This window comes from Astatotilapia calliptera, chromosome 11 (genome assembly GCF_964374335.1).
Source record: "Astatotilapia calliptera chromosome 11, fAstCal68.1, whole genome shotgun sequence".
In the NCBI taxonomy this organism is placed as follows: Eukaryota; Metazoa; Chordata; class Actinopteri; order Cichliformes; family Cichlidae; genus Astatotilapia; species Astatotilapia calliptera.
Window position 1 is genome coordinate 22,985,912 of NC_137432.1, and position 13,012 is coordinate 22,998,923.

The 13,012-nt window shown below is 39.6% G+C and overlaps 1 protein-coding gene across 1 annotated transcript in view; it reads left to right on the forward strand.

The window, feature by feature from the left end:
- Positions 1-12,691, forward strand: part of kcnn3 (potassium intermediate/small conductance calcium-activated channel, subfamily N, member 3) — a 64,707-nt gene extending 52,016 nt beyond the window's left edge. The window contains 3 exon segments of the mRNA XM_026183934.2: positions 4,035-4,162; positions 5,307-5,376; positions 6,783-12,691. Of these exon segments, the coding sequence (XP_026039719.2) occupies positions 4,035-4,162; positions 5,307-5,376; positions 6,783-7,202 (618 nt within the window). The 3' untranslated portion in view covers positions 7,203-12,691.
- The last annotated feature ends 321 nt before the right edge of the window (positions 12,692-13,012 follow it).

Sequence of the window (13,012 nt, forward strand, 5' to 3'; positions counted from 1 at the left end):
GTTTGTTGCCAAGGCAATTCGTCTGTTTGTTTTCTGATCACTGGAAAAACACCATTGTGTGTCCAGCATCTCAGAGCCTAATTACATGCACAGGTCATTAACCCTATAAGTGCTAGACTTTTATTTAAATGTCCAATTGAGTAAAAATCTCCAGTTCTACTCTACAGCTATAAAACTGTAGGGCCAAAATTAATACATTTAGAATTAATTTTGATATATAATGTTTCTGCATCTGTGAGACTTGAAAATATCCAGCAAAAAAAATTATTATCTCTCAAAACTATAAATTACTAACATGACATGATAGTTTTACGCAGTTGCTGCACATTTGTCGACTGCACATTCATTATGTGAGTCTCCGATTCCACCACATCCCAAATATGCTCTGTTGGATTGAGATCTGGTGACTATGGATGCCATTTGAGTACAGTGGATTCAATGTCAAGTCAAAGAAACCAGTTTGAGATGAATGAAGCTTTGACATTCTGAAAGCAGCAATCAGAAGAAGGGTACTCTATGATCATGAAAGGGTGGACATGGTCAGCAGCATTAGCTGGGCAGACTGTGGTGTTTAAATGATGTTCAACTGCTACTAAAGGGCATAAATTGTGCCAAGAAAATATCCCCACAACATTACACCACTACTTCCAGTCTGAATCACTGACTGAAGCCAGGATGGATCCATGCTTTTATGTCGTTTACACCAAATTAAAACCTTACCATCTGAATGTCACAGCAGAAAGCAAGACTCATTAAACCAGGGAATATTTTTCATATCTTATGTCCAATTTTGGTGAGCCTGTGTGGGAATTTTAGCATCAGTTTCCTGTTTCTACCTGACAGAAGTGACACCGGTGTGATCGTTTGCTGCCCAGAGATGCTCTTCTGCATACCCTGGTTGTGTTTTCTTTTTTAACTCATTTTTACCTTCCTATCTGCTGAAAGCAGTCTGACCTCAGACATCACCAAGACTTTTTCAACTAGAGAACTACTGCTCGCTGGATATTTTCTCTTTTGCATGCCACTCTTTGTAAACTTTAGGGATGGTTGTGTAGTAAAATCAGAGTAGATTAGCAGCAAATCTGGCACCAAGAACTGTGCTAATTTTAAAATCACTTAAATTCCCTTTCTTCTCCATTCTGATGCTTGAACTTCAGCAGGTCAACTTGACCATGTCTACATGCCTGAGTATATTAAGCTGCTGCCGTGTGATTAGATATTCCCGTTAATGATAGGTTCACAAACAGCTGAACAGGTGTACCTAATAAAATAGCCAGCGAGGTTTTGTAAGTCAGTGACACTAATGGTGTTGAACCTGGTCTAAAAATTCTCAACAATTCTACATCCATTTTAGTCTCAGCAGCAATAAGAAGCTGATTTCATTTTAAGTGAAAGTGCCACACTTGGCAACCTTTGAAAATGGCAGTGGTTGTGTCTTTATAATCCTGGTATGTGGACCTCCAGGGTGAAAAAGGTTGAGTCTTTCTTGGTTTAGCAATTTAGCTTTACCTCTGATCTTGTTTCCAACTGATGAGAAAAAAAAAAGTCTATTTCTCTTCTTCCCTTCTTTTCCCAGTTTTGGTATTTCAGTTAATGTTTATTTAGTAAATGGAAACGTTCTGTTTTTAATGTATTATAAACTGGGATTACATATATATATATAGTAATTTCAGTAAAATGTTTCTATTTCTGCTGATTAATTTATATTCTGCAACATGTCATCAACTGCCTAGCATGCTGAGAAGTGGGAGCCCCATGCGTTAACAGACTTTGCGTGTACCTGCCATAAGGTGTGCCACACAGGGGAGCAGCCAGAACAGATCTTTGACCCAAACCAGCCAGATGGCCCTAACATGGTTGCCCGAGTACAAGCCATATGGTCCAGGAATGGCTGCCGCTGCTGTCATTTGGTTTCTCGTGGCGTATTCTTAGCGGTTCATGTTGAGTCTGTTAGCTTTGTTAATGGAGTAGCTGTCTTTGCATCGATATCGACATTGATTCACAGGAGGAGAGAGACAATTAAATACAGTGTGCCACCGGTGGTGGTGGGGTCTTTGCAAAAAATACACAGTTGGGTTTCATTTTTTGTTTCCAGGATTTAAATGATGCTTTATAATCATCTGCACAAAAAAGAAAGAAAAAAAATGTCCAGCAGCGGTAGACTCCCTCTGCACTGCTGGACCTGTGCTTGAAAACTGTGGAAAAACTTCCGCAGCCTGCCATTCAGTCAGACACAAGATGCCATCAATCATCATCTTTCACTCACCCTGCAGCCATTAATCATGTGATAAACAAGATCTGGCATTTCAGTCTACCAAAGGGCCCACAGCTTTAAACAGTACTGAATGTGCTCTTTAGTGCCTGTAAAACAAAAAGAGAGAGAGAGAGCAATAATGAACTCTATTTATTCCAACATAATCTAAGTAAGTTAATACTAATTAATCTTACATGTATCCTTCAGCAGCATATCTAATGTAATGTAGTTTAGATGTAGTGTCTCAAAAAGCGCTGCTATAAACATGTTATATATAAACAACATTAGCGCCCCCGGCCTATTAAACAGCATGTCAGGGTTGTGATGGCTCTTTAAGATCTTTGCAGGTCTGTCACTGCCTGTGTTTGCCACACGGTTGGGAGGTCTGTAATCCCATTGATGCATACTGGAAGGTGATGCTTGCACATTCAAATTATGTCATTCCATGAATTTTAACATAAATGTGTTTTATTTTGTAGGGTTACTGTAAGTTTTGTTCTTGTGTGTGTTTTTTTTAAATTAAGCAGAATAAAGGTTTTGGGTTTTTTTTATCTTTACTGTCTTTACAAATGGTGGATAACGTGTCGAATTTGCTGAATCATGGGGGCCTTATATATTATCTATAGTTCGCTCGATGAGCTCTATTTGATTTGACTTCCTCTGTGTTATTGAAAACACATCTGCAAGGCCCACGGCCTCCTACTCTCTTCATCTGTAGCCAATAGTGTGTGCGTGTGTCTGCATGTGTGTATGTGTAGGCGTGTATGTGAGTGAGCAGTCCTTGACTGCAGTGGATGGGTGCTGATTAGCCAAGCTGCCGGGGTCTTTTGTGCTCCTCAGACGGGGGTATAATTGTTCTTTGTTCAATGCTCAGCATCTCTTTGAAGTCTCTCATTCAATTTATGTCCTTACAGATTCTCTCTCCCTTCTCTATGGTGTCCACCCTCGCTTTTTTCGATGGGTGTCAGACCCCTGTGTTGTAATTACATAGCAACCTATAAAATACATGAAACATACAGGAACAAGTATGGAGCCGCGAGAAAGTAGAAGAATCCCGATATTTATCTATAGAAAATGACCAGAAACTGACATTTCAAACAGGCATTTTATTAAATCAAAGAAATCTCCCATTCTGCTGGTCCAAACAAATGAAGTGAAGAAAAATAACTGTCTTGGAGTGGCTCGCCACAACTGAGCATCATTACATAGGCTAATGTTCCTCCTCTGTAGAGATGGGGAATGCCTTTGACAGCTAGTTTGAGTGCAGTGACTGTGCAGCGATTGTTGCTTTCAGTTGTTGTCATAATTAAACAGAAGATCACTGGTTTTAATACACTGCGATGGTGCTGCGCTGAATTACTTCAGCCAGCCAAGATAATGCAGCCCCATTTGAATAAGTCTAAGATATAATGTGGCATGTAGACAAACCAAGAGAAGAGAGAAGTGTGTGTGAGGGGGAGACTCCTGTTGGTTCTCATTGCCAATCTCCCTAAGGAGAGAGCTGTTTATGCACACATGAAAAGCATTGGCAGGCAAGCCGGTATGTGTAGAGAGAGAGGGAGCATGAGAGAGAGAGACAGAGAGAATGAGGGCAGCCTCTAAGAAGAGAATGATGGTTTAGTGTTTTTTTTTTTTCTCTTTGCATAGATAATAGCAAAACCAGGGGAAAAAAGAGAAAGACGAGAGGGCTGGGCAAACCTGTTGCCAGTTTCAGTTGCCAAGGACCACCTGTTGCTAACAATAAGTGTGTATATGTGTGCTTATTCTTTTTTGGGAGCAGATAAAGAATGCAGCTGCTAACGTACTAAGAGAGACTTGGCTCATCTACAAACACACCAAGCTGATGAAGAAGATCGACCATTCGAGAGTCCGCAAACACCAGCGGAAGTTCCTCCAGGCTATACATCAGTGAGACCGCACCTCACACACAACTACATACACTCGCGCACGCAAGCACACCCGTGCACACGAGCACATGCGCATGACGGCGCTGCTGAGCTGATGAAGCCTTTGAAATCAGCTGTACTTTCTATCCACCCACAGGTTGAATCAACGCTGATCATCAGATAAAATGCATTAATCCCCGCACACACAAACACACACACACACACACGCATGATGTGATTCATCATCTACGAAAGGGCAGGTTCAATCCAGGCAAATACACTTGTGGGAATGGATAATCATGTGCATTGTGTGCTGTTAGAGACACTCCGATCACCCTGTCATCTCTCCCAAAAAGTGATGCTGCTGTTACAAGTGCTCAGAGTGTAATTCACACACATAAAGAAAAAGATTTTTTGTATATCCTCCGTCCAGCATCTAAATGAAGGATCTCGTAAATGTTTCCTGATCCTTTGATCTTTAACGGTTCAACTTCAGGACAATTCAAAAGCCAGAGTCAAGAGACGTAAGGCTGTGTTAAATCTAACATTCAAAGGCTAATCCTTATTCATGTGGACTGTGGACTGGCTGTGTCAACACAGCAACCGGGCTGACTCGATGGGAATAGGGGTACATTCTGTGGTTAAAATCTGTTAGCATAACAGGAGACGGGCTCAGCTGGGGGTGCAGTCTCATAAAGTCAGCCTCACAGGGTTTGTTTTATGAAAACACAGGTTAGTTCACCAATTATTGTATAGTGCTTTGAGAGTCCAATAGGCTTTTAATTGGACTAAAGTACAATGATTTTTTTTTATCAGATTTTTTGGTTTATTTCCCTCTAGGTCTTGTGCCCCAAAAGTTTTCCTTAATAATAATTATCTTTTAACTTTTAATGTTTCTTTTCCTGCATTCATTATATATATACAAATATATGTATTCTCTACTTCATGACAAGATTACTATGTTTCAGTCCACACTGTGCGCTTGCTGTTATTGTACATTCAAATCAAGGGACACACTGCAGGTAGAAATGAAGCTCAACTTGGCAAGGTGACCGCTCCAGAGTGGTGTTGTCTGAACCCTGAGGGATTAACTCTCTGGTCCAACCACAGCATATTTACCGGGTTTCCACCCTGTATGTGTGTTTTATGTGTGCATCTGTTTGCAGATTACGCAGCGTGAAAATGGAGCAGAGGAAACTCAGCGATCAGGCCAACACACTAGTGGATCTCTCAAAGGTGAGGCACACATCAGTGCTCTTCATTTTTGCATACAGGTTAGTCGCTCATACCTGACATGCTTTTGCTCCCCCCAAAAATTTTGCACAGCATTTCTCCGTTTCCATGCTGATCTGCCTGTTTCTGTGGCTTTGCGTCTCCTAGCAACCAGAAGAAGTGTTAAAACAGGGATGACTGAGTGAGAGAGTGAGGAGGAAACGAGAGGAGGGAGGGGAGTGCTCGTGTTTTTTCTGTTACTGTGTGGGTGTTTGAGTGAGAATGTAAGCGCACGTGTATGTGTGTGTGTGTGTGTGTGTGTGTGTGTGTGTGTGTGTGTGTGTGTGTGTGTGTGTGTGTGTGTGTGTGTGTGTGTGTGTGTGTTCTTTCAGAGGAGCGATGCCTTTAGCACCAAATATTTTGCAATTTTGCAATCTCAGTCTCAATTGGCCACTTGTGCATTTACCATGGTTACAGAGACAGGGATGTGTAAGGCAGGGACATTCTGTTGGCTTCCTTTCATCCTCTCTCTTCTCGCTCTTTTTCTTTCTTCACAGTGTTATAAAGCCCGGTCTAGTGTGATTTCTAATCCCTCTTAGTTTTTTTTTTGTCATTTTTGCTTAGTCTTTCTCTTTCTGACACTTTACCTTATTCTGTAACCGTGGGTGACCAGTTGCGGTCTGTCCACAAACTGACTCACCTAAGTGTAAACATTTGCAGGGACAGGGGCAGGGCTGATGGGATTTAAAATACCCTCGTGAAGAAATCGCATACAAAATATGTATGTATATGTATTGGCATATGTAATACACACAAAGTTAAAACAGCAGAAAAACATCACAATTAAAAAGTTTATTATTCATTTGGCATTGCATTGGTAGTTCTAGACAGACAGTCACTGCTCCAGATTTGTTAGTGGTTGCCCTGAACGGCCAGTTTTAAAGCTTTCTTACTAAGGTGGTTAAGCCGTGCTGAAGTGCTTCATTTACAACTGTGGGATTTCTTTGTATTGTCAGCAGGCTGTCAGTTGTGGAAACACTAAGGCATATTATTAAAATTTCACCTATTTTTACACCTCAGGCTGTTCATTTTTCATTAAAGTTTTTCAGAATGTACTTTTTATGCTAAAAGACGGGGAAAATGTTTCAAGCTGTTTTCTTTTTTTTACCTTTATGCAGTGGTTTTACTCATCCAGCACACTTCAGATCAAACTGGGCCGCATGTGACCCAGCTAAAATGAATTTGACATCCCTGCTCTACTTAGTGTCTCTCCTTATTCAATACCAACGTATTTTGGTTTTTTTAAAACAAGCTTTCATAGAGCGACTGTGTTATCTTCCTGTTTTTACGTGTTTGCAGTCTGTCTCCCTTCTTCAAAGTACGCCGTGTGCACTGACTCATCTCCCACTCTCCACTCTCTCCTTTCATAGATGCAGAGTGTCATGTATGAGCTCATGTCCGAGCTCAACGACCGCAGCGAGGACTTGGAGCGTCAGATGCTGTCCCTGGAGCAGCGGGTGGAGCAGCTCACGGCGGGCTTCAACGCCTTGCCCGCTCACCTGTCTGCAACCCTCAGCGCCCAGCATGCTGCCCTGGTTCACCTGCTCCGGGAGAGGGATGCAAGGGATGGTAGAGGAGGAGGAGGAGGTGCTGTGGTTCCACTGTCCCCTGCTGCTTCTTTAACCACTGCGCCAGCTTCAGTTTCTCCAGTCCAGGTCACAGCTCCTGCACCACCTTCAGCTCCGGTTTCTACTTTGGCGTTGGAGTCCCCTCTGTCGCCCCCACCCCTGAGCCCAGAGGGGAGCTTGGAGGCTAGCTCCAACCCCAACACGTGCACCTCTAGCTGCTGAGGACAGCTTTTTTTTTCTTTTCTTTTTTTTTCTTGGACCAGGAGAGGACAAATATGAGGAAAAATAGGGAGGAAGGACGAGGGCTGCGCTAGTCCTCACACTTCAGACTAAAGGAGAGAAATGGGAGATGAGAGAAATGTCTGGTGATCCTCGGAAACTAACGCTCCAAGAGGGAGGGAGGAAGACTATGAGGAGAAATAATGGGATTAAGATGGAGGGCCTGTATGAGTGATGAGACATGTTAGGGACTTTGGGGCGCTTTACTTGATGAGGGAAGGAGAAGAAAAATGGGGATAAAATGGAGACTCTAAAAGGTGTGAGGGGGAGGAAGGATGCCAAGAGGGTGAGAAATTGAGGTAGAGAGAATGAGGAGGACGAAAGAGAGAGGAGGAGAAATAACGAAGAATAATTATATGAACTCCTAAATGGAATCCACTCCAATTACTGAAGAATGCCTTTTATTATCTCTATCTCTCTCTCTTCTACGTCTCTCTTTCTCCCTCTCTTTCCTTCCCCCTTCCCAATCCCTCACTCCCGTCATCAGGAATTAATGACCATGACTTTTTATCCTTATGATGTATTTTCTATCTGAATGCTAATTGTGTATTAACGAGCATCCCTTTAACAAAAGGTTCGATCAATACGACCACGATTTAAAAAAATGAAAAATAAAAAAATAAATAACTAGTGGCATGCACCACACACACACACACACACACACACACACACACACACACACACACACACAAATCATGTCATCCACGCAATACGAGCTAACACAGCACAAACACAAATATACAGACTCTCACAAAGGCCCTATTTACGCTCACACATAGAAAATAATGCACTAGCCCACAAGATGATACTAAAAGCCAATACTGCCAAGCACATGATGCACTGTCAATCTCCATAGAGCACTGCCAAGCGATGTAGACACACTGTAAAAAATGTTCATCTTAACAATTTATCTTTTGTGGGTGTGAGCTGATGCAGTAGTTTAGACTTACGATGCGTAGTTGTGACATTTTAACTACTCAGCCGGGAGAATTGTAACCGTTCAGTGAACTACACAAATTATAGATCAAGCTGAAACAAGCTGATACAGAGGGACGTGAGTCATCATAATGTCTGTTTGTGATGATGAAGACAGTAGCTGATGGTAAAATAACCTAACACAACTACTACAGGACTTTATTACTGCATTTACAGAATTACAGATTGAAACGAACTGATGTTTAAAGTGTACTTTGCTGTGCTGAAATGAGACTGTGGTCTTGTTTCATTTCTGTGGACGTTTCGTATGACAGCAGCAGAAGGTGGACAATTAATAGTTGTATTAAGTGCATTAATACTGGGGCGGCTATTAGAAGAAAAATTAGCTTATTATACACATATTTTTTGTACTGGCATTTAAAAATGGTTGATTGATTTCTGAAGATACCCGTTAAAACAAACGCTGCAGAACTCTAAAGTTGGCTCTTTGCACAATCTTGATGCTCCACATTTAGTGCGAGTACTCGTTTAATGCCACTAAATTTGGGTGTTTTGACCCAAAGATCTACAGCAGATGCGGTTAGGTCCACAACTTGTTGTCTTTTTGTCTCTCCATGCCACCACAGTGGCTTAGAAATAAAACTAAAAACTAACTTTAAAAAAATGCATTAACTGTTTAAGAATTATCCACATTTGTATACACAGTCCCTCATTTTCAGAGGCTCAAAAGTATCTTGACAATTGACAAGCAGCTTCATAGCTAGGTGGGGCCTGTTGCCTTGTTATTTCATGACGTGATTCAAAGAGTGGAATTTCTATTTCATAGTTGTTCATGGTCATTCCAAGTGAGGGAGGTCGTCATTAGGCTTAAAAATTCAAAATAAGTCAATAAGTGTCAACTGCTGAGTGGCCATTCTTGAAAAGAAAGACAACAGAAAACAACTGAAATGGATGATGAAAGAATGGCTAAAAAACAACTTCACAGCATCTAACTGAGTCAAAAAAAAAAACTCTCACCAGGATGTACAGTAGGTGTATCACTGTCAAAGTCTACATCTGTAAGTTTGTAACTGTTAATCCAGAGGGTTTACAACAAGCTGCAAACCAGTGGTTACACTTAAGAACAAGTAGGTTAGATTATACTTCCTAAAAAAAACATCTAGAAATTAATATTTAAATAAAGATGAGCCTGTGGCAGAATTATGGGAAGAAAGAAGTAAAGAGAAGGAAAGAGAGAAACACCTATTGATTTGAAGATAACACATTATCTGTCAGAAACAGTGGGAGAAGTGTTGGTGGAACCCCATCACTAGTGTTTACTGATGGCGTGACTAACAGAAGTGGCAGGATGAATTGTAAAGTGTACAGGGCTGTACTCAAAAAGACATGGAGTATTCGTCAATGACCAAGTTATTTTTGATTGATTTATTGATTGATTGAATCTTTATTTTGAACATGTTGAAAAAGTATATAAAAAAATAGAATTAAAAGAGACAAATGAACAAAGCAAACAAAAGGAAAACGAGCAACCACAACTCCAAATAACGTCCATGTTCAAAAAGGAGCAGGAAGAAGCATAAGCTTATTTAATCCCACCCCTTTTCCACTATCTAGTATCAATAGACTACAGAAATACCTCCTTGCAATTACATTATATGTTGTGTAATTTTTTTTTTTAATATATACACATATATGCTTCTATCTATCCATACATACGTATATACACACATACATATACACATTTTCAATAACCCCATTAACACCTGAAGGATACACAACCTACAATTATATATATATATATATATATATATATATATATATATATTTAAATATACCCATGCCAACAAACCCGTGCATGCGCACACACATGAAAATATTAGACAAGAACACCCTATCAAATCTCTACTTCCTCCCTGCACCCTGTAAAAACCATATCCTTAAACCGCTATTTAAACTGCGCCATGCTTGGACATTGCTTCATATCTTTACTTAGTCTGTTCCACAGCTTCACTCCACACACAGAGATGCAAAAACTTTTTAATGTTGTACAGATACGAGGATGTTTTAAATTTAATTCCCCCCTCAAATTGTATCCCCATTCCCTTTTAGAAAACATTTTTAGAATATTGTCAGGAAGCAGGTTATTTATTGCTTTATATATAATTTGTGCTGTGAGAAAATGAACCAGATCTGTGAATTTTAGAATTTTTGATTTTAAGAATAGTGGATTTGTATGATCTCTGTAACCAGTTTTATGGATTATCCTTATGGCCCTTTTTTGTAATATAAAGATTGATGATAGCGAACATTTGTAAGTATTGCCCCAAACCTCTGCACAGTAATTCAAATACGGTGCAATCAGGGAACAATAGAGAATGTGGAGTGATTTGTGGTCCAGAATGTGTTTTACTTTACTCAAGATTGAGACACTTCTTGAAATTTTGTTATGTATATGATTTATATGAGACTTCCAGTTTAATTTATCATCTATAATCACACCAAGAAACTTATGTTCAAGTACTCTTTCAATTTCCACACCATCTACATGAATCTGCACTTGTGCATTTCTAAGGGAATTCCCAAATAAGATAATTTTAGTTTTACTTAGATTTAGCGATAGTTTGTTCCTGTTAAACCATTTTTTAATTTTGCACATTTCTGAAGTAATTGTATCCAGCAGCTCCTTTAGATTCCCCCCAGAACAAAAAATATTTGTGTCATCTGCAAATAATACTAATTTTAATATATCAGATGCCTTACAAATATCATTTATATAAATAATAAATAATTTTGGACCCAGTACAGCGCCTTGTGGAACACCACAAGCAATGTCCAAGCATGATGAGGAATGGACACCCAGCTTCACAAATTGTTTCCGGTCACTTAAATAATTTTTCACCCATTGCAGTACAACCCCCCTAATCCCATACCGTTCCAGTTTATTAATTAATATGTCATGATTGATTGTGTCGAATGCTTTCTTGAGATCCAGAAATACTGTTACTGTTATTCACCTGATCTCAGCCCAACGGAGCAGCTTTTCAGTTACTGAAGACAAAAACTGAATGCAGAGAGACCCACAAACAAGCAGCAACTGAAGGCAGCTCCAGTAAAAGCCTGGCATCTCAAGAGAGGAAACACAGCGTTTAGTGATGTCCAAGGCTGCAAAGGATTTTCATTCAAGTATTTAGAACACTCCTTACTTTTAAAATCATGTTAGTTTGTCCAATTAAAGTTTGAGCCTTTGAAAATGGGGGACTGTGTCTAAACAGTTAATGCAAAAACAGGAAAGCGTTGTGAGTCAAAGCTGAAAGTCTGCACTTCAATCACATCCTGATTACTTGGTTTAAAACTCACTGTGGAGGTGTACAGAGGCAAAATCACAAAAGTTGTCTCTTTATCCAACAAATTATGGGCCTAACTGCACTGAAAACAATGAAAACAATTTTAACAAATCCTTTACTTGACTAAAGTCAGACCGACCTACATGCAACTCTATAAATATTGTCTGTCATTGGCACTTGTTAAAATCCAGCAGTGATTTAGCTGTATTTCTCTAAGTTGTTTTTATTAGTTGATTTTTTTATGACCTTTCATAAAGGGAAGTAGATCTTGTACTTTACTGCCATTCTTTGTCAAACTTGTGGTCCGAAAAACAGCTCACTGTTATCATGAATGTATTCTGTGTGAAGAAATACACTCAAACTCGCTTGCTCAGTCACTTAAACTGCCACACAGACACAGGAACAGACACCCACACGCGCACGCACACGCACACGCACACACACACACACACACACACACACACACACACACACACACCTCGACAACCAAAGTGCTCTCTCTTAAATGGACTTCAATAAGAGGCAGGGAACGCTGCTGTCACTGGGGACAAAAGATAGCAGGAGGCGTTGCAGATATCTTGACAATATTGCTGAGGGAATAACTGTGAAAATCTCGGCATGGACTTGTTACAGTGCTGTACATGGACTGCTGTAACAGATGAAGGTGGACTAAGGATGAACACAAGGGAACACAAATAAACCTTACAAAGGATAAATGGCCATGAAGGAACAGATGTTCATGAAATAAATAAAATGAAAGACTGAGATATATCTGAGAGGAATTATAATGACGTGATGGGAAAAGAGACAAGCCTACCTTTACATTGGAGACAATATTGAAAACTATCTTTTAGCGACACGCTGTGGCCGGAATACTGAATTACATACGCTTGGAAAATTGTACAGTATGCTGTTAACGAAATATAGCTTTGTATTGCTTAGTCTTTTCTACCATTATGATTAAAAGCAGTTATAGCTGATATCTTACCTTATTAAACTATAGTATTCTTCTCATTCGTCATGACAATTATAATATATGTATTATCAATACGTTAAATAATCACGAACAAGGAAAGTGCCGTTTGAGGTTGAAATTATTTTGTAATTTTATTTTATCAGAGAGAATTAATAAAGTATATATCTATAACATTACAGCTTTCATGTTTAATGAGTCTAAGTTTTTATTTTATTTATTTTTTATCATTTATTTATTTCGTTTGTATGCTTTTTTCGGGTACTTCATATTCCTCGGGGATTCATGTAATTTTAAAACAGCTGTAAACACTAACTCACCCTGTAGAGATTATGTTTTGTTCAGTAATTTATTAAATATATAAATACTGTAGGAGTTTTAAGAATTGCTACCACGTTTTATTTATTTTTCTGTTGTCTTTGTATCTTTCACTGTCAAAAGGGGGAAAAATCTCCCCCAACTTGGATTTCAGCGTTTCTCTCGCTCATTCTCGCGATGTT